The following is a 21,631-nucleotide window of genomic DNA, read 5'->3' as shown; positions in this document are numbered from 1 at the left end:
TTATAAAGCACATTACAGAGGCTAATTGGCCGAAATTGAGTAATAAATTCAGGGGTAGTCACCTTCGGTATCAATACCAAAACCGTCTCATTAATCATGCTTGGGAGCTCATTGCCTTGTAAACAAAAAAGAACAAAATCAATCACCTGAGTCCCAACTATTGGCCAAGCCTTCTTATAAAATTCAACATTAAAACCATCGCCACCAGCCGCTTTACCACTCGTCATCTGGTCCAATGCTAGCTTAACCTCCTCTGGAGAAAATGGTCTATCAAGTTCTGCAATTTGTGTCATGGAGAGCACAGGATGGGCATATTGGAAAGGAATATCCAAAAGCTCATCCAAATCGGAAGTATACAAATTGCGGAAAAAATTGATGGCCATACCTTTAAGAACCGACGGATTAGTAACAACCTCCCCCAAATCATTCTTTAAAGCAGAAATACAGAATTTTTTCCGTTTGATAGTAGCTGCTAGATGATAGAAATGAGTATTCCGTTCGCCGTTCGCTATCCATTCCTCTTTTGATTTCTGAAACCATTACATCTCCTCTTGGCATAGAATCTCTTCCAATCTGCGTTTCAATTTAAATTCAAGTTTTACAAGGCTCCTTGACCGGCTTTCAGCAAAATCTCTCTGAATACCACCTAACCTGCGTAAAAGCCTTCTCTTGTTATCAAAGATATTATTGAACTGAGTCCTATTCCACTCTCCAAGCTCACTACAAGATTTTTCCGGATTAGTAACGGATTTTTCCGTTACTAATCTATGAAAAATCCGTTACTAACCAGTTTAGTAATGGATTAGTAACGGATTTACATCCGTTACTATGAATCTCGTTGCTAATGCAATAGTAACCGATTAGCAATCCGTTACTGATTTAGTAACAGATTTAATAACGGATTTGTAATGAAATTTAGTAACGGATTTCAAATCCGTTACTAATTTAATAAAAATTAAAAATATATAAATAAATTGCATCCGTTACTAAATTTAGTAACGGATAGAAATCCGTTACTAATTTGATAAAATAAAAATAAAAAATATATTAAATTTATATTCCGTTATTAAATCTATTGTTAATTTTAAAAAATATTTAAAAAATTATATTAAATTATTAATTTATTTCATTTTTTTTGAAATGGAATTAATTTATTTCATTATATTTTACATTAGATAATAATTTAATTATGGTAAACTATTAATTTTTTTCATTGTATTTTATATTAAATATTAACTTTAATATTTTAAATTTTATTAATTTTATGAGAAAATTATTATAAAATTACATGAGAAAATTTAAAAAAAGAAAAAATGTGAGAGAATAGAAAAAAATGAGATATAAAAGAGAAAATAACAAAAGAAAGAAAATAAAAGAAAATAATGATAAAAATGAAGAGCAAATAAGAAAAAAGGAAAAATTAAAGGAAATGAGAAAAAAGGAAGAAAAAATAGAAAAAAAGAAAGAAAATGAGAGAAGAAGAAAAAAATGAAGAAAAAGAAAGAGAAAATGAAGATATACAAAAGAATGTAAAAAAAAGGTTAGAGTATATATATGAGAGAAAAGAAAGTAAATGAATGAATAATGAAAGAAAAAGGAAGGCAAAATGATAGAAAGTGGAACAGAAAATAAAACAAAATAGAAGAAAATGAAAGAAAACAATATGAGAGAAAATAAAACAAAAATCAAGTGATAAAAGGAAGATCAATAATGAAAGAAAATTGAAGAGAAAATTGAAGGAAATGAAAGAAAATGAAAAAAATGGAGTTAATAATTAAGAAAAAAAATAAGATAAGGGAGAAATGAATAAATGAGGAGAGAAGAGGAGAAAGAAAATGAATGAAATGAAGGAAAATAAAATGGGGGGAAAGAAAATGAATGAAGTGAAGGGAGATAAAATGGGTGAGTGTATAAATACGCGAATTAGTAACGGATTTAGTAACGGATTAAATCCGTTACTAAATTTAAAAAAAAACGCGGGCAAACTAAAATAAAAAGGTAGTATTATTCTTCAAATTTTAGTAACGGATTTCTTAATCCGTTACTAAGTTTTAGATTAGTAACGGATTTAGTAACGGATTAAATCCGTTACTAAATTTAAAACAAATGCGGGCGAACTAAAATAAAAAGGCGGTATTATTCTCCAAATTTTAGTAACGGATTTCTTAATCCGTTACTAAGTTTTAGATTAGTAACGGATTTAGTAACGGATTAAATCCGTTACTAAATTTAAAACAAATGCGGGCGAACTAAAATAAAAAGGCGGTATTATTCTCCAAATTTTAGTAACGGATTTCTTAATCTGTTACTAATTTTTAGATTAGTAACGGATTTAGTAACGGATTAAATCCGTTACTAAATTTAAAAAAAAATGCGGGTGAACTAAAATAAAAAGACGGTATTATTCTCTAAATTTTAGTAACGGATTTCTTAATCGTTTACTAATTTTAGATTAGTAACGGACTCAGGAACAGATTTTTTCCGTTACTAAATTAGAAAAAAAATGCGGAAATTTAAAATAAAAGCGCGGTATTTTATTTTCTAAAATTTAGTAACGGATTATAGAATCCGTTACTAATTTCCGAATCAGTAATGGATTTAGTGACAGATTATATCCGTTATTAACTTAAAAAGAAAATTTAAAATTTAAAAAACATAAAAAATCGATTTTTTTATTAAAAAAATAGTAACGGATTAAATCCGTTACTAAATCCGTTACTAATTATATAATAAATTGCATTTCGTTATTAAATCCGTTACTATTTTATTTATTTAATTTATTTATTTAATAACTAATTTAGTAATAAATTTATTAACGGATTGAGATCCGTTACTAATTTTTAGCTAATTTAGTAACGGATTTATAACGGATCTCAAAATCCATTATTAAATTTATAAATAATTTTATTAAGCAACAGATTTGATAACGGATTGTTAATCCGTTACTAAATAATAAAAATTAGTAACGGAATATAAAACCCATTACAAATTTGTAATGAATTTAAATCCGTTACTAATATTTATTACTATTTCGACAGATTTTTGTAGTGGCTGAATTTTTAATGTGCTCAGATTATGAATTAGGGAACGATTTGGGTCCAAGAACATGCTACTACTTGATCAAATTGAGCATGTAGTGTCCGAGCCGTTAAAAACCGAAAAAGACGAATACATTTTGAATTAGGAAACGATTTGGATTGTCTATAGCTCATAAGATATCATTAGTAATTAAATAAGTATTTAGTAATTCAGCCTCTCATTTTCAATTATCTGATCAGCTCTCTATACACCAACCTGCATTATCTCTCAATTTAGATTATTTATATATTATTAATTCTGATAAAAATATAACTTTTAATAAAAATTTTAATTTTAAATTAAATTTTAAATTATTATAAAAAGTTATGAATAATTTAATAATATAAAATTATTAGATAATATGTTATTGTTTTAATTATTAATAATTATATTTGAATATTAAATTAAGAAAATAATATTTATTATAAATAAATATTTAAATTTTAGTTATATACATTATTAAATAAAAATATCAAAATTAAGATAATATTATTGAAATAAATTTAACTTTGATAATATTAAATTATTAAATAAAAACTTTAAATTAAAAAAAATGGTCATAACATAATGAACGATAATATGTAACAATTCAAATTTTTAATGAAAATATTAAAATATTATTATAATTTTAATTATTTAATAAAATATTTAAATTTATAAAGTTAAAATTATATATATATATAGTGATAAATCATAATATTAACAATTTAAACTAAGAATTAATAAAAGTAATTTAAGTGCAATAAAATTTATTACTTATTTTTATAGATAATTACAAAAATTCATTATATTAATTTTAAATTTAATATTGAAAAAAGAAAATAATGTAATTTATTAAAATATTAAATAATACATTTATTTAATTTATAAAAATATATTAAATGTTAGATTATTAGGATAATATTAATATATCATATAATAAGTTTAAATTTTAAATTTTTTATTATTGTTTATACTTAAATTATTATAATTATTTTTTTATTATAAATTAAATTTATAATATATATAAATAAATAAAATTTATAAATATTATAAATAACACTAATATTTATAAAAGTATAAAAGATGAATTTTTTTTAATAATATATATATAAAAAGGAATAAAATACAAAGGAGTAAGCATTAACATTTATGATATTTTTGGCAGATTAATTAGTAGTCTGCAAAATGGATGGAGTAGTGTAGGCTCATCTTCAATTCTTATTGAAAAGGTGAGAGTAGCTGAAGGGCTTTCACATGGTGGGGTGAGAGATTTATGTGATGAGAAGATTGAAAGCTACTTAATTTCATTTTCTGCTTTTTCACCTAATCCAAAGAGACTCTTCTCATTAAGGCTGCTCCATCACTCTTAATCTCACACCTTTTAACTTTTCCCTTTCTTCTTTCTTCCTGCTCTTAGCAGGTGGCCTTGAGGACTGCTGTGCCTATATAAATTCCCACATTGTTCTTATCAGCTAAAATTTTAGTTGGAGCTAGTCAAATGCTTGCATGGGATTTTTTTTTTCCTTATAATTAAAAGATTAATCGTTCATACTAATTTATTCTTAAAAAAATATCATGATAATTCAAATTGAAATAATCTATAGCATTTTATGGACACGATTTTATGTGGACCGTGCTACATGTAATCTCTTGCAGCAGACTTCGGCAACGACGGAAATGCCCTCGACACCCAAGGCCAGTTGTGTAAATGCACCGTTGCGTCCAATTCAGTTGCAGATATTCAGAAGATAATCGCAGATAATAGATAGAATTGCAGCCAAGTTGCTCTGCTTCTCCCCCTCTTTCACTCTCTTTTTTTCACAGACAAATCATCCCTTAGATTCTGCATTCCGTAGATACTTCATGGTTTGTCTCAAAATCGTTGATAAAACACAAAAAAAGTAAATAAAAAAATGACACAAGATAATCCAAGACAAGACCGGAGCTCCTCTGCATCTTCATCAACGTCCATTGTTAGGCAAGCTATTCAGGGTGTGTCTTCTTTAATCTCCTTCTCTCATGGAATAAGAGTTTTTCCGGTGAAATGGCAAATGTTAAGGTACAAGCTAGAAGAGCTAAACACAAGCCTGCTCGCTATCGAGAACTGCGATTCGACCCAAAACCCAAAACTTTCAGGCCTCATATCTGCCATAATACTCACTGCAAACAACTGCTACGATCTTGCCCGTAGATGTGTGGACCTTTCATACAGTGGAAAGCTCTTAATGCAGAGTGATTTGGACGTAATGGCTTCAAAGTTTGATCGCCTCGTGAAGAATCTATCTGGGATTTGCAGTGCAGGTGTTTTGACTCAGGATTTTGCTCTTATTGTGTCTAAGCCTGGACTCAGTGCTTGCAAAGAAGATTTGAGATTTTACGTGAGGGATCTATTGACCAGAATGAAGATTGGTGACACAGAAATGAAGAGGCAAGCTTTGGTCAATTTATATGAAGTTCTTGTGGAAGATGAAAGGTATTTCAGGGTAATTGCTGAAGTTGGTGACATTGTCCATATATCGGTTAATCTTCTTGATTCAGCTGACATTGGAATTCAAGAAGAGGCTGCCAAGGCGGTTTCAGTGCTTTCTGGGTTCGATTCCTGCAAGTCTGCGTTGGTTAGATCTGGGGTTATAGGGCCTTTGGTTCGGGCCTTGGAAACTGGAAGTGAATTGGGAAAAGAGGCTGCTACAAGAAGTTTACAGAAATTAACTGAGAATTCTGATAATGCTTGGTCAGTTTCAGCTCATGGTGGTGTCACAGCTCTGTTAAAAATATGTGCCAGTGGTGATTCTAGAGAAGAACTCATTGGTCCAGCTTGTGGGGTATTGAGAAACCTTGTTGGCGTTGAAGAAATAAAGCGATTTATGATTGAAGATGGTGTTGTTTCTAGATTTATCAAGCTTGCAAGATCAAGAAGTGAAGCTGTGCGGATAAGTTCAATTGAATTCCTCCAAAATATTGCTTCTGGAGACGAATCAGTTCGGCAATTGGTAGTTAGAGAAGGTGGAATTCGCGCATTAGTACACATTCTCGATCCAAAAATTTCATCTACCTATAAATCCCGTGAGATAGCACTAAGAGCAATTGAGAATTTATGCTTCTCTTCGACAAATTGCATTAATATACTGACCAACCATGGATTTCTGGATCAGTTGCTTTCCTTTCTTCGAAATGGAGATGTTTCAGTTCAGGAACTGGCACTAAAAGTAGCATTTAGGCTAGCTGGAACATCAGGGGAGGCTAAGAAAGCAATGGGTGATGCTGGTTTTATGTCTGAGTTTGTTAGATTTCTTGATGCAAAATCATGTGAAGTTAGAGAAATGGCATCTGAGGCACTCACTGGCATGATTTCAGTGCCCAAAATTCGGAAGAGATTCGTGCAGGATGACCGCAACATTGGCTTACTTCTTCAATTGCTTGATCAAGAAGAGGCAAATTCATCAGGTACTAAAAAATTATTGATATCTATATTAATTTCATTGACAAGCAGCAACAGTGGAAGAAGAAAAATTGTCAATTCTGGGTATTTGAAGAACATAGAGAAACTTGCAGAGGCTGAAGTTTCTGATGCCAAAAGGCTTGTCAGGAAGCTTTCCACAAATAGATTTCGCAGTATGTTGAGTGGATTATGGCATTCCTGAATCCCGAGTATATGTACATACTTTTTAATTTCCTTTTAGCTTCTTTTTCACTGTATATTTACTCAAGTGGTATCAAAATTTTGCTCTGTGTCTCAATCTCAAATATCAGAATCTTTAAAGTTTTTTCCTTCTGAAAAAAAAAGGGACAGCTTTAGACTTTAGAGCAGCTCTTGCTTAATTTGTAACTATATCTAATTTGTAGTGAAAAGGTGTTGTAGATTCTGTATAACATATTCTGCACGTTGATTGCAGTAGTGTTTGCAAATTTTTTAATGAAATAAGACAGAAAAGGGAATTTAATTGCTGTTATTTAATCATCTTTTGCTGAAGGTAGAAAGATAATACAAAACTTTGTATGCACTTGTAGAAGAGCACATGGGAAACCCATGAAACCCAGAGAGGCATGTGAATAGCAGCAATCAATCTTTTGTCCATCTTACCGTAATGGACAGTATAGATAGTGATAGATGAAGTTTCTTGCTGTATTTGCTTGTCATTTTTATTACATCCCTATCTCTTTGCCTTTGGCAGTTATATTTCTCCATAATGAGACATGTTCTCATGCTTTTTGTCCTAGGCTATAATTAAGCATCCTAATCATCTCTTAATCCCAGATCATCACACCTTACCTACCTGAATTACAATTTGGGCATTTAAGATGCAAAATTTGTGATCGGCATTAGCAAACTATCATCAATTTAGCCTTTTAACATCAAACTAGAAAAGGTAAATTCACTTGATAGACGGGAAGGATTTGGTTACATGCCTTAATAGCAAGGAGTTAATTGTTGTGAGATAATTAAGGGTACGCAGTGGACCACTGAGACCTGGCTTTGGTTATTGACAGGTTGTTAAGTGCTAAGAACCAGAAACAATAAATCTCACATGCACCCACACACTTCAATGAAAAGAAAAGAATGAATCTTTATGTGGGTATGGAAGATAGCATTTGTCGAGAGCTGAGACAATTCCAATTCATGAGATCAATTTTGTCGCCTCTAATTCCCTGGCGGCCCATTTCATTGACATTGCTGTCAGCGCCTACCGAAATAGGAGCCAAATAAAAAATGGTAATATATTTGGCCCAGGTGACTAAGTCTACAGGCTCTAGTTGTTTTGTTCATGAATCAAAGAAACCCAGCACGATTCTTCTTTGTCCAAGCCCATAAACATGTTGAGTTGATTAAGTAGCTACTGTGACAAGTCATACATGGGCCTCAAATAAAGCACACAAGACGCTAAGGAAGCCCTTTCCTTAGAGTTTTAAGTCTTATATTCAACTCAATTCCCTCGCCTTTTGCTTCTGCGCCAGGGGCACATCTGAAAACAGGCATCTAGAGGATCTACTCTTGTTTGTTCGTACTCGCAAGTGGTTAGGGAACCGCTGGGCTAACCCACTAGCACCATCTTTTTCTCTTCACCCACTTGATATCGTTCTCTTAATTAATTAATTGCTTTTCATCAAAATTTCCAAGTCTCAGTATTTCTTTACAGCAACTGGGTCGCCCTTTAATGCCTTTTTTACCTCTTTCCTAATTCACGATTTGGAGTTTTGGATTGCCTTGGATTTGCTTTTTTGCCTGATTTTCATGATGAAGAAATCAGTCTCGTGCCAATCATTTATAAATATTTTAATAAAATATATAATTATTTAAAATTTAAATATTTATAAATTTTGAATAGCTTTTACGTGATATTGATAATTTTTATAACTCAATATGAACTTTTATTTCAAAATGGCTACACTCGCATTTAGTGCCGAGACCACTGTAACAGCATGAAGACGATGTGCACTCTTTTTCTCCATGAGAGGGGACCAGTGGTTTGGTTTTTCCCTCCATTAAAGCAACTTAGTGAAGGATGACGATCTCATGCTTACATGAAAATTTAAATTATAACCTCATTTGATTGTCCAGTACAATTAATTTATTTTCTTTTTTTTTTTTCAAAATGGTAAAAATTAAAAAAATTATAATAAAAATTCTAAACTACTCTTAATAAGCTAATAAACTTTAATTTAATGACATTATTTCTAAAATTGTGAAGCTTGACCTAATAAAAGAGAATAGCATCTACATTATTTGTAATAAAGAAAAAATGTATCCCCACATTAAAAAATAAATAATTTAGTTTACTTATTTTTTTTTATTAGTCAAAAGTCAATTATCCTAAAAAAACATGTATCACGTAATTTAATTTTTTAAAATATAAGAAATTAGAAAAATAAAATAAAACGGTAGTTGCCTTAGCCAGAAAGTCATTGAAAGCAGAGTCGACTTGATAAATAGTCAAATGATGAATAATTTCATGGGCACTAATTCCCTTAAATTTGGCTCCCTAAGAGTCAAAAACAATTGTGTCAGCTACACAATGGGAATTTTCACAATGCATCACAGTTCTGAAATATTGTGGAAGTCATAAAATCAAATATGTGGTGCTCTTTTATCAGCTCCTGTTGCATTTTCAGTCTAAGGATGTCCCTTTTGCTAAGTGTAGGATTTCCACCATGACCTAGTTCTTAGTGGCAACATTCACAAAAATGCTCTGTTTCTTTCCATGGTTTTTGGCTTCTGTGTGTTTCTGGTCATATGCAATGTGTCGTGTAATGAAAAAAGAAAAGACAAATTGAAATTTTAATCAATTTAAAAAATAAGGGTTGAACAACCTTATCTGATGGATTTTATATTACACGTTGGAATTATTCGTTTGTTTATTTTGGTAGCCCATTTATTTAATTTAATATACTGGGTCCTAGAATATTAATTTGTCTAGTGTCCCCCTGGTTTTAAACAGACTGATTGAAAATGACTTTTGAAGGACCACATGCCTCGTAACTTTCCTTAAGAGCGAGACGTTTTCTACAGGTTTAAGGAAGTTTGTGTAAAAGACAATTCACAGCTACCCGCAAGTTGCACATGATCAAGAGGGAAGGGAAGTTGCGGAAATATCAGATCTCATAATCATTAATTACAACTTGTTATCTGCCAGCACAAAAAACAACTTGCCTTGAAGTGAGATAAGATAAAAAATTTATTTTATTTTATAAAAAAAAAAAAAGAAAAACAACTTGGTGACTTGGAAAAGCGAAAATTCAGTTTTATTATTAGTAGGCTTGAGTCAAGGGTCAATTTAAGAAGACAAATTAATAACTTGTACTTACCTGTCAAAATTTCTACGCCAAGGAGGATCCAACAAGCTGCCTACTATCAATATTCTGCAAGTTCTCTTTAGCAAGAAAAGTATATGTAGTGGTCCACTTCAAAGATTTGTATGTCGCCTACACTGCCCCTTTCTCCAATGCCGTAGGTTAATGTTTTGCTAGTATTGTCAATTTTGATTGTCAACAGACAGACAACGCCCCATGTTATAGTTTTCCTAAACTGAGTTATTAAAGATGAGATGAGATGAGATTTGATTTCCTTTTCTAGGCCCTACAATTTTGCCCAGTGAAAATTATGTGATTGAAAAGCTTGAGAAATGGCATTTTGATCACTTGGTATGCCTAATGAAATTTATATTTGGATTCTAGAAATGGGCAATCACAATTTCCTAAGGCCCAATCTTTACCAATTTTATAAGAATTAGGACATTTTGGTACTAATCAAATGAACAATATGAACCATTCAAACATCTTGAAAAATATCCTATACTAAATCCAGAATGAGGGCAAGGGAAAAAAATGCAATTGTTGGAATGTTTCGGATTGTCTTGTTCTTTTTGCAGGTATAGTTTTGCCAAAAATATGTAGACAAAGAATCTGATTCAGATAGTGACTGGCTTAAGAAGTACAAAATAGATCTTGATCTCTATTACTTGTATATGTAAGAGAGAATTGCCCGATTACATATATAATCAATCATTCAATTTGCTTTGATCCATGTAGCACTAGCTTATAATTTATTTATTTATACATAGAATATAGGAGACATGAAAAGCCACCTGAGTTGGAGGAGAATCAACCCATGCTGTTGCTTGTTTTTCCCAAAGACAAGAAACCTGTGAAGAAACCGACATCGTTTTGGATTAACAATTGGCATTCAATTGTCATGGTCACGTTATAATCAATCATAATTATAATTAATATAAATAACGGGAACGAATGAGTGATTATTTCTTATATGCATGACTATGAAACATAAAAAAGATGTCATGTGTGCGTGGTTGATTTTGGTTGGCTTCGAGATCCACCATCTAATGTTAATTGGAGAATACATTTTCTTTCTTTTTTTTTTTTCTCAAGAAAATGAAAGGATGGAGAAGTAATAGCCAAGAAAACCATGAAGGAACACCGCAACCCATCAAAACACAAACCATATTCTATCAGTGATGACAGCTGATAACATGTGAAGAGATGAATGGTACGTAATTAAAGTCAAGCAAAGCCTATCTTCTTCTTAGGTGGATTCTTGCTTGGCCTTGAATCTCAACTCAATCATATACCCTATATTAATTAATTACTTTCTTCATTTTTCAAACTCAATAATCTTCCTTAGTTTAGCAAAGATGAGATTTTTTTAGATCGTAAATCATGATTAAGGAATTTCAACGTAATTATTATAATGTTCCTCTTATCTCTCGAGTCCAACTAAACAGCATCTGCAACCATATACATATTTATCACTTGTGGAAAAATGAGGACAAGCCGACAGTCAACTCCATAAGCAGGCAAAATTTATTTAGTTGACTTTATTATTTGCACCAAAAACTATGGATCCTTATCTATTGTCTTCGGTCTGATTTATTATTTTGAAGGTGTTTGTTCATTAATTAAATGGGAATTGAATTCAGCTCCACACGTCCACAGTAATGCAGGGAAAATAAGAAAGGAAAAAGGGGATAAAGCTGGAATGGGTGTGGACCTCAGTCATAATCTCACAAAAAATATGAAACGAGATTTTGGTGTGTACATGAATCCAATGCCTTAGCCTTGGGAAAATCGCAGCAAAGTTTATCCAAGATCACCGCCCAATCCATTGATTAGCTGGAATTTCCTGCCACATCAATGCTTATTAATCTTCTTAGCCTTATCTGATTGAGAAGAATCCCGACCTGTCCATCTTCCTCCTTACTTAATTGGTTGCACCACTTTTAGAGGGAAAAAAATGGTACACCACTTTAATGTGGAAAATCAAAAACTTTATCAACCGATTCAACGAAATCAGTTAACAGGTATACCAAATTAATACTGGGTGTGACGGCACGAAAAAGTATATTTGGAATTCTAGGGTTATTATCTGGTATATGCAAATTCAGTGGATGCTGTATAGAATCAATGATAGTAACAAATCAAACTCCGCGTACGCACGTGTGAAACCCGCGTATGAATTCTAAAGAGCGACCCTAAAGCCGTCGAGCATTATACACCACAGACCTTCTAGATAACAACTAGATTTAAGATATATCCAAAAAAAAGAAAAACTACATCCGGGAGAAATTCAACCTCAAAAGACTACTTGTGGTGTAAATGCAAATAAATGTAAAATATTTAAAACTATGTGATAATTATTTATTTTAAATCTAAACTTTTAAAATTATTTTAACTATATTTTTAAAATTTATATATCCGTATAGTTAGATTTGAAAATTCATTATAACTGTAAATAAATTAAATTATTTATAAATTATTCAAGATTAAATATCTTCTAAATTTATTTGCTAAACAAATCAAAATTAAACTTATCAATCCTTAACTTAAATTTAAAATTGAATTTAAATAAATTTTAATAAATAAATTTAAACATTCTAAAATTCAACTCGATTCGATTTATTTAAACTATAATGTCTATATAATTTTGTTTTTACATTTTTTTTCTCGTATAGTTGATTTTTCAATGAATTGGCCAACAAATTTTGAACTTCCAAAAGATGATTAGCTTCCCTAGCTTGTTGGACTCATTTAGAAGAGTTTTCATAAATGGATGCTTCATACTAATTGGAATACGAAAATTAGTCGCACAAAATACCAGCTGAGTTTGTCCATGGATATAGAGATCCTTCATAAATTAATACTAAAATTATTGTGACTTGATTTTTCTTATTTATATAAATTAATATTAAAGAGCCAATATACTTATAAAACGATTTTCTTTTCATCTCTTATTTTTCTCTCATTCTGTCCTTTTAACTTTTTTATTTAAATATTTATTTTTATTTCTTTCTCACATACATTATCTTTGATCTTCTTCTTTATATACACACATATTTTCTCTTTTATCTTTTTACATCTAAAACAAACTGAATTAGATCGATTCGATTCTATTTTTTATTAAAATCGATTTAATTCGATTTTTATAAATATTAAAATTTTAATTTTAATTTATTTAGTTCGATTCAATTTTAAATTAAACTGATTGAATATTCATACTTAACTATGGAATGACTAGGATTTCCGATTTGGAAAAGCTTTAGCACGAGTTCTTTTCCTCCAAAAATGGTGAGCGGAGAGAAAATATGCCAACAACAGGCGTGAAGGGGGAAGAAAGCTCGCAAATGGAAATAATAGGGAGAAGAGGGAAGGTACTGTTAGAGAGCATGGGCGAGGGAAAGAAAAAGGATAAGAATACAGTTAAAATCACCATCATTCTATTATATTTTGGGATTAATTTATTATATATTTTTAAAATATAAAGATTAAATTATTGAAATATTAAAATATAAAAATTAAATATGAATAAAATTAATGAATCTTAAAATATATGAACTAATTTATTAACTTCTTAAAATTAAAAAAAGTTATACTATTAATTCTAACAATATAATGATTAATATATAGATTTTACTAATTATTACAACAACTAAATTATACTTTACTTTAAGAAGTAAAGTTTAATAGATTTTATTCGGGCCTTTTCCCTTTACCATTTTTTTTATTCACTCCTTTTCCATTTGAGTTAATTAATTCATTTGCATTGCTTTACCTTTGTCAGTAGGATTCTTTGAAATTTTTCTTATTTTTTACGACGTATAAAATGAGAATTGAAATGAGTGATTCGTTACTGTTTTTTTTTTTTTATATATTTTTTGTACATATATAACCATTTAAATATACTTAAAATGCATTTAATAATTCCATAAAGTTAATGGTGTTGCATGTGAGTTCATAGTAAAATTAGAGAGGTGATGACATGTTGCAACAATTGCATTTTAATTTAAAAAATTGCAGGATGATAATGTTTTTCTCATTCTTTTTGTGCCTAATCAAACATTTTAAACCATAAACTTCTAAAACATATGGATAATCCAATGTATGCTATTTTTCAGTTTACTGAAAAAACAAAATCATTAACTCTTAATTTGGTAATAATTTTCTTTGCATTGAAAAAATTTAAATAAATTTTTATAAAAATATTTAATTTTTTAATTTTTTTTAAATAAAAAATTTTTAATTTAAAAGATGTTGAATTATTTTATTATAATTGTTAGAAAATTAAATGAGTGAGAATAAATTAGCTTTTTCTTTTGTCAGAAATGAGAATAAGTTCAGTAATATTGAAGGCTTCTCTGGGTGTGATCTGAAATCAGACCTAATTGTACCAAGAAAAATGAAGAAAAAAAGGGAAGTTGATGTGTATTGGCCTCCCAGATTCCCGTTCAACAGCCAAGTGCCTCTCTTTAGACAGCAGACGCGTGAATTAGCCATTTTTTGAAGTTGCGAAGTGGCTATTCACATTTAGAATCTGGCACATGGAAGAAATTCAAAGTCCAAAACCCTAACTCAGAGCTTACTCATTTTATCCCAGTTGGCGAAGAACTAAATCGACAATATGAACACAATAATTTAATTGTTTGAAATATGGAATTTAAATAAATACAGGTTTTTGAATGGTTAAACCTATAAGAAAATAATTTAATATTAAAAAATTATGAATAAGATTATTTTTAAATAATTGGCTTCTATCACAAAATAAATGAGTAAAGTGAATAGTTTTACAACCATTCAAATCATTTTACATGTTTAAAATAATATATAGAATTTTAGTTTATTCTTTATTGGGTTAGTTTGAGTTTTTTTAACTAAATATTAAAATCAAATAAATTTCATTTTAAAATAAATAAAACCATATTAGTATAGAAAGTTATGAACAGAAAGACTTACCTCAATAAATAATTAATACAAAAATAAAGTAAAAAATTCTAAAGCAACCTTCAAAAATTATAATAAAGTATATATTTAAAATTCTGTTTATTATTACATTTACAAAAAATTTTTAATTCTTGAGATATAGTATAATTAATAAATTTATCCATCTATTTTTAGAATTCAACACTTTTATCCTTAAAGTTTAATTTCGTCCAAATTCAAAATATCTCTGTTAAAACTTTATGTTAAATCAATGATTTCCAATGATTTAAAAAAAAGAGAATAAATATAATCTCAAAAATATTCTTATCAATAATAAAATAAAAAAATTACTATTTAATTTTTTAAAAAAACTTGCTATTTAATCTCTTAATTTTGAAAAAATATTAAAATGTCTCTGATATTTTAAAAAGTATACTAATTAATTTTTCTATTAATTTTATCACTAAATATTTTACTATTTAGTCCCTATAGTTTAGAAAAAATTATTAGTTGGTCCATTATTAAAGGAGTATTTTAAATTTTTTATAATATTTAATTACTAAAATTAACAAAAAAATTAATTAATAGGTTTTTTAAAATGCCAGAGATGTTTTAATAAATTTTTTAAATGGCGAGCGGAAATAACATCACAAAAGTAATTTTTATTGCGTTTTAATTTTTTATTTTTAAAAATTTAAATTTTATATATTTTAATTTTTATTATTTTTACTGAATTTAAATATTAAATTTATTAAAATTTTTATTTATTTAAAAATAATTGAGTTTGAGATTTTCTTTTTTGAATTTTGATAAAATTAAATTTTAAAAATTAAAGTATTAAATTTAAAAAATTGGAGGAACAAATCTGTTAATTATGTAATATTTTTAACATAAAAATATATTTTTTCTATAATTCTTTAAGAAAAAGAACTATAAATTTTTATAAATTAAATTTTAAGAATTAAAATATTAAATTCTAATAAGATAATTCAGTTATTTTTTTTTTATATTAACGATAATTTTTACCTCTAATTTTATAAAATTTAATAAAATTATAGTATTTGATTTCCAAATAATAATTAAGAAAAAGGACGACTGGTTCAGGAACATCGACAAAACTGGTTTCGAGAACCCTGAACAATATGTATCAGATACTCGGGCTATAACCTCGAGAAATTATTAAATGTTGGAGCATGCGATTTCCTGTTGTTTTTATATTTTAAAAACAAATTAACATTTTTATAAATATAAAATATAATTTTTAATACATATATAACTTTCCTCTGGCCTCATCTTAATTTCTTAATTCAAAAATATCACTATTATTAATTTAGAATTTCTAGCAATACCATTCAAATCTAAGTACTGTGTTGTTAGCATTCATAAATATAAACTGATGTGAAGTGTATTTAATTAAATTTAAGAGATCTTACATTTCATTTTTTCAATCTTTAATTTTTATGTTTTTAAAAAAGTTAATATTTTTCAAAAAAAAAAATAAATTCTCTCCAAATTTAAAATGCACATTCTTATATCTATTTTTTTTTATAAAGTTAGATGATCTTAATTAATAATTTATTAAAAAAATTGGATAAAATATTTATAACCACCAAAATAAGGAAAATAAAAATATAATTATTAGAGCATAAATTATAAGCCAAGAACATCAGATATGTGGCGAGAAAAGCTGTGAATGCCATTATCTGATTATCACATGATATAAAACTTTTGCTGTAAAGTACTTTGAAGTCACGTTTTTTCTCCAAGTATAATATACGTATCCATAACATTATCCAAACATCGATAAGGTTATAAATTAGGTGAGCAGGCAAAATAATGCCAACTCAGCACGCTGAGTATTATCTGACGTGTAAATTCCATTTTATTTATCTACCTTTCACCGACTGCTTCTCTACTACTGCTAGTGTGAAATACACCAGTTGAAGTCAATAAATGATATTACATGTCACCACCCCCACCAGTTGATGTGTATGAAATTTGTGAAATCAAAGGAAACATCCTACGGTAGCTAGACAAGAAGACTTCGGGACCAAGTGAATTGTAGCTAGATCAGATAATTTTCTCTATTTTTTTTTATATATATCCGAAAAATATAATCACATTAATTAAGAATATATACATAATATACACTTTATTTTTAAAGAATAAGAAATTATTTTTTGGACAGCTCCACATGTTCTCCCTCTATATATAGACTGCGTGTGCTCTTCCCAGACCTCTATCTTTCTTCTTCATCACTTCTACCCTGCGTTTTCTTTCTCCGTTTAAGCCTTTCTCCTGCATTTCTTTGTTTCATTATCTGTTTCTGTTGGTTCTGTAATATTTGTCTTTGCGACACACTGTAGCAAAGAAAGAATATAAAGAGAATGCCTGCTGTAGGAGGGATAGCCCCTGGCAATGGCAAAAAGGAGTATCCAGGGAACCTTACCCCTTATGTGACTGTAACATGTATTGTTGCAGCCATGGGTGGTTTGATCTTTGGCTACGATATTGGGATTTCTGGTAAGTATAATATGCGTAATCCATAGACTGTTGCTGCAGTTTATCTTTTTTCTGTCCTCAGATTATGATTCCGAAAATGGTTTATGATAGGTGGAGTTACGTCCATGGATTCCTTCTTGAAAAAGTTCTTTCCTTCAGTCTTCCGGAAGAAAAAAGAGGACGCAACCACGAATCAATACTGCCAATACGATAGTCAGACACTGACCATGTTCACGTCCTCACTCTACTTGGCTGCGTTATTGTCTTCTCTTGTAGCCTCCTGGATTACCCGTAAATTTGGAAGGAAACTCTCTATGCTTTTTGGTGGTGTGCTCTTTTGTGCTGGTGCCATAATTAATGGCGCGGCTAAAGCAGTCTGGATGTTGATTCTTGGTAGAATTTTGCTTGGTTTCGGTATTGGCTTTGCCAATCAGGTATATTACTCTCTTCTTTTTTTAATCTTTCATATCTTGATTTCCTTGCCTAATGTTTTCTTTGCTTGGATCTAGAAATTGGTATCTGTGTTTTAGGATTTTTTTGAGCGTATTTAACAAGTTGTCTAAAGAGAAAAAAAATTATGCAGTGTTTTTATTATTCCTTCTGTTTCTGGGTATTACGTCTTTTTTAAATGGGGTTTAAGAATTGAATTTATCTAGCTGTTTGTTTTGTTTTATTGTGGATTAAGCTTTTATTCAGATCTGCTCTGTAATGGTTCTGTGTATAGATCAGACAAGTAGGTCTCTTTCGAAAATGACAAAAGATGTATTTTTGATAACAAGTTGTTTCTGATCCACATATGGGCTTTTAGTCCCTTCTTGTAGTTTTGCTTTCTGATGTTGAGAAACCAAAACACTGATGTGTTTGGTTCCTGAGAAAAGCCTGGAGGAAAAAAAGGAGGAAAATGATAACTTTCGCAGTCAAAAAGATCCTCACTTTTTAAAATTATAAGAAATGAGACGAAGGCAGAGAGAGGCGTTGTTTGTTTTCTTTTGGTTTTTTTTTTGTTTAAAACCCCCTCTGCCAAAGTCAGATATCGAGGCTTATTTTCTTTGTATGACGTCGCTGGCAAGTGGTACCTTTTTTCAGCTAAATTTTACTACTTGATGATGCTACGTAGAATAGAAAATTGGCTGCCTGATAGTAGCTTATTAAATTTAAAAAAAAAAAAAAAGATGTGAAAGCAAAACATTTGCCTCGGTTTTCTTTTGTTAAATTTTTTTTCTTTGTTCGATTTGGGAGTCGATTAAAAAATAGATTGATTTTAACCCAGGAAACACCGGCAACAGGACAAGAACCTGTGATCCTCGAGAGAGACAATTTTGTTCTATTTAATTAATTCATGATTGGTTTAATATTTAGAAGGTGATTAACTCAATTTGTTTGTAATTACAGTCTGTGCCCCTCTACCTCTCTGAGATGGCTCCATACAGATTTAGAGGAGCACTTAACATCGGTTTCCAGTTATCCATCACAATTGGTATCCTCGTAGCAAATGTGCTCAACTATTTTTTCTCAAAGATCCATGGTGGTTGGGGTTGGAGATTGAGCCTTGGTGGTGCCATGGTCCCTGCCCTTATAATCACAATCGGATCACTAGTCCTACCAGACACGCCAAACTCTATGATCGAACGTGGCCAGCACGAAGAGGCCAGGGCCAAACTGAGGAGAGTTCGTGGTGTTGATGATGTGGATGAGGAGTTTAATGACCTCGTTGTTGCTAGTGAGGAATCAAAGAAAGTTGAGCACCCATGGAGAAATTTGTTGCAGAGGAAATACAGGCCTCAACTTACTATGGCTATAGCAATCCCATTCTTCCAGCAACTCACTGGCATCAACGTGATCATGTTCTATGCTCCTGTTTTGTTCGACACAATTGGTTTCGGCAGCGATGCTGCACTCATGTCTGCTGTGATCACTGGGTTGGTTAACGTCTTTGCAACTTTGGTTTCAATCTATGGTGTTGACAAGTGGGGAAGGAGGTTCCTTTTCCTTGAGGGTGGAGTTCAAATGTTGATATGCCAGGTAATTAATTATCTACCCAGAAAGGCTCATGAATTCCCTTAATTATCTTAATACTAATTAGGTTTAAATTTTGTTTATGTGCAGGCAGTTGTTGCAGCTTGTATCGGTGCGAAGTTTGGAGTAGATGGGAACCCTGGTGAATTGCCCAAATGGTATGCTATTGTTGTGGTGCTTTTCATTTGCATCTACGTTGCTGGATTTGCCTGGTCATGGGGTCCACTTGGGTGGTTGGTTCCCAGTGAAATTTTCCCACTTGAAATTCGATCTGCTGCTCAGAGTGTGAATGTCTCAGTGAACATGCTCTTCACATTCATAGTGGCTCAGATTTTCCTGACAATGCTTTGCCACATAAAATTTGGGCTATTCCTTTTCTTCGCCTTCTTTGTGGTTGTGATGTCCATCTTTGTTTATTACTTCGTGCCTGAGACTAAAGGTATTCCAATTGAAGAGATGGGTCAAGTCTGGAAATCACACTGGTACTGGTCTAGATATGTTGCTGATGAAGATTTTCCCAATGGAACCCTTGAGATGGGCAAGGGAGGCCAAGGTCCAAAAAATGTGTGATTGAGCCTCAGCTTATTTAGCTGCTGTTTTATTTTTTCCTTTTATGTTAGCAGTACATACCACTGATTTAAGTGCCAAAAGATTATATGAGATGCTTATAAATTTGTATCAAAGTATATATTTTATGGATATCTCATTGAAGTCAATTTCGTACGAGCTGTAATTTATTTTAAATTAATATTTTCTTTATCGAAAGCTGAATTATAATGGATAGTTAGCATTTCACTTTAATTATTACGAGTTATTTTTGTCCATAATTAATATGGATCAATATAAAAAATTGTATAAGCTTATCTGTAAGTTTATAATAAAAAGAAAATTCATCCTAATTCACTATTACGTGAAATGAATAAAAAATAGTCAACCATAAGGTTCATGCACCAAATAATTTAGTTTTTTAAAAATTTAATTATAAATAATTAGATATTTATCATTTTAATAAGGGAAAATTACTTTGTAGTCCCTCAGGTTTAACGTAATTAACACTTATGTCCCTCTATTTTGGCGACCCAACACTTAAGTCCCTCACTTTCTCTTCCGTCCAAATTCGCAGTCCTTCCGTTCAAAATAGCCGTTTGGGACACGTGAATTGACAAAATTAACCCTCCTCTTCTTCTTCTTCTTCTTCTTCTTCTTCTTCTTCTTCTTCTTCTTCTTCTTCTTCTTCTTCTTCTTCTTCTTCTTCTTCTTCTTCTTCTTCTTCTTCTTCCTACCCAGCAACTTCTTCTTCTTCTTCTTCTTCTTCTTCTTCTTCTTCCTACCCAGCAACTTCTTCTTCTTCTTCTTCTTCTTCTTCTTCTTCTTCTTCTTTCTTCTTCTTCTTCTTCTTCTTCTTCTTCTTCCTCCTACCCAGCAACTTTTTCTTCTTCTTCTTCTTCCTCCTACCCAGCAAATCTTTCTTCTTCTTCTTCTTCTTCTTCCTACCCAGCAACTTTTTCTTCTTCTTCCTACCCAACAACTTCTTCTTCTTCTTCTTCTTCTTCTTCTTCCTCCTACCCAGCAACTTTTTCTTCTTCTTTTTCTTCCTCCTACCCAGCAAATCTTTCTTCTTCTTCTTCTTCTTCTTCTTCTTCTTCCTACCCAGCAACTTTTTCTTCTTCTTCCTACCCAACTTCTTCTTCTTCTTCTTCTTCTTCTTCTTCTTCTTCTTCTTCTTCTTCTTCTTCTTCTTCTTCTTCTGCAACGGGAGAAAGCATGAAAGAGAAAAAAAAAAAAAGGAATTTCACATTAAGAGAAGGGTATTTTTGGAAAAAATTATCACCTCTCACTTTTGACTCTTTGACCAAACGATTTAAATGAACGGAAGGACTACGAAATTGGACGGAAGAGAAAGTGAGGGACTTAAGTGTTGGGTCGCCAAAATAGAGGGACAGAAGTGTTAATTACGTTAAACCTGAGGGACTAAAAAGTAATTTTCCCTTTTAATAAAATAAAAAATATATAGATTTGCACTCACATATTTGATAATAAATACATTTCATAAATATCTCAATTCTATTCATTTAATCTCCTAATTTTATTTTTTTAAAATATATATATATATATAGGTTTGTATTTCAATTCTTCATATTATAAAAAATTACTTATTTTCATATTAGGTGTCCATTAATTATTATTCAGCATAAGGAGACATTCTTTAAGTGAAGTAATTATATGATGGTGATATTCCACGTGTTGAACCAAATTAGTCGGCGCTAATTTTGTTACATAATATAAAATATGGTTGTAATTAAGACCAGAGGACGTGGAGATTGGCTTCTCTTTCAAAATCTTTATTTTA

General features: G+C 30.5%; 2 protein-coding genes across 2 annotated transcripts; both read left to right on the top strand.

Moving 5' to 3' along the window:
* Nucleotides 1-4,555: 4,555 nt before the first annotated feature.
* Nucleotides 4,556-7,015, top strand: LOC110604728 (vacuolar protein 8). The gene has a single exon (XM_021743008.2). It carries the CDS (start codon nucleotides 4,974-4,976, stop codon nucleotides 6,699-6,701), a length of 1,728 nt encoding a protein of 575 aa, XP_021598700.1. The 5' UTR covers nucleotides 4,556-4,973; the 3' UTR covers nucleotides 6,702-7,015.
* A 9,978-nt stretch (nucleotides 7,016-16,993) lies between these two features.
* On the top strand, nucleotides 16,994-19,993 carry LOC110605183 (sugar carrier protein C). The gene is made up of 4 exons (XM_021743553.2): nucleotides 16,994-17,286; nucleotides 17,377-17,699; nucleotides 18,658-19,287; nucleotides 19,372-19,993. Exons 1-4 carry the CDS (start codon nucleotides 17,151-17,153, stop codon nucleotides 19,849-19,851), a joined length of 1,569 nt encoding a protein of 522 aa, XP_021599245.1. The 5' UTR covers nucleotides 16,994-17,150; the 3' UTR covers nucleotides 19,852-19,993.
* The last annotated feature ends 1,638 nt before the right edge of the window (nucleotides 19,994-21,631 follow it).

Source organism: Manihot esculenta, chromosome 17 (genome assembly GCF_001659605.2).
Source record: "Manihot esculenta cultivar AM560-2 chromosome 17, M.esculenta_v8, whole genome shotgun sequence".
Classification (NCBI taxonomy): Eukaryota; Viridiplantae; Streptophyta; class Magnoliopsida; order Malpighiales; family Euphorbiaceae; genus Manihot; species Manihot esculenta.
This window is presented reverse-complemented; position numbering and strand designations above follow the sequence as displayed.

Excerpts from the sequence above, each read along its gene's own strand:
- LOC110605183 (XM_021743553.2), top strand. The coding sequence starts at position 17,151 with ATGCCTGCTGTAGGAGGGATAGCCCCTGGCAATGGCAAAAAGGAGTAT. Across the intron at positions 17,700-18,657 it reads GTATTGGCTTTGCCAATCAG|TCTGTGCCCCTCTACCTCTC; the intron begins GTATATTACTCT and ends TTGTAATTACAG. Across the intron at positions 19,288-19,371 it reads TTCAAATGTTGATATGCCAG|GCAGTTGTTGCAGCTTGTAT; the intron begins GTAATTAATTAT and ends GTTTATGTGCAG.
- LOC110604728 (XM_021743008.2), top strand. The coding sequence starts at position 4,974 with ATGACACAAGATAATCCAAGACAAGACCGGAGCTCCTCTGCATCTTCA.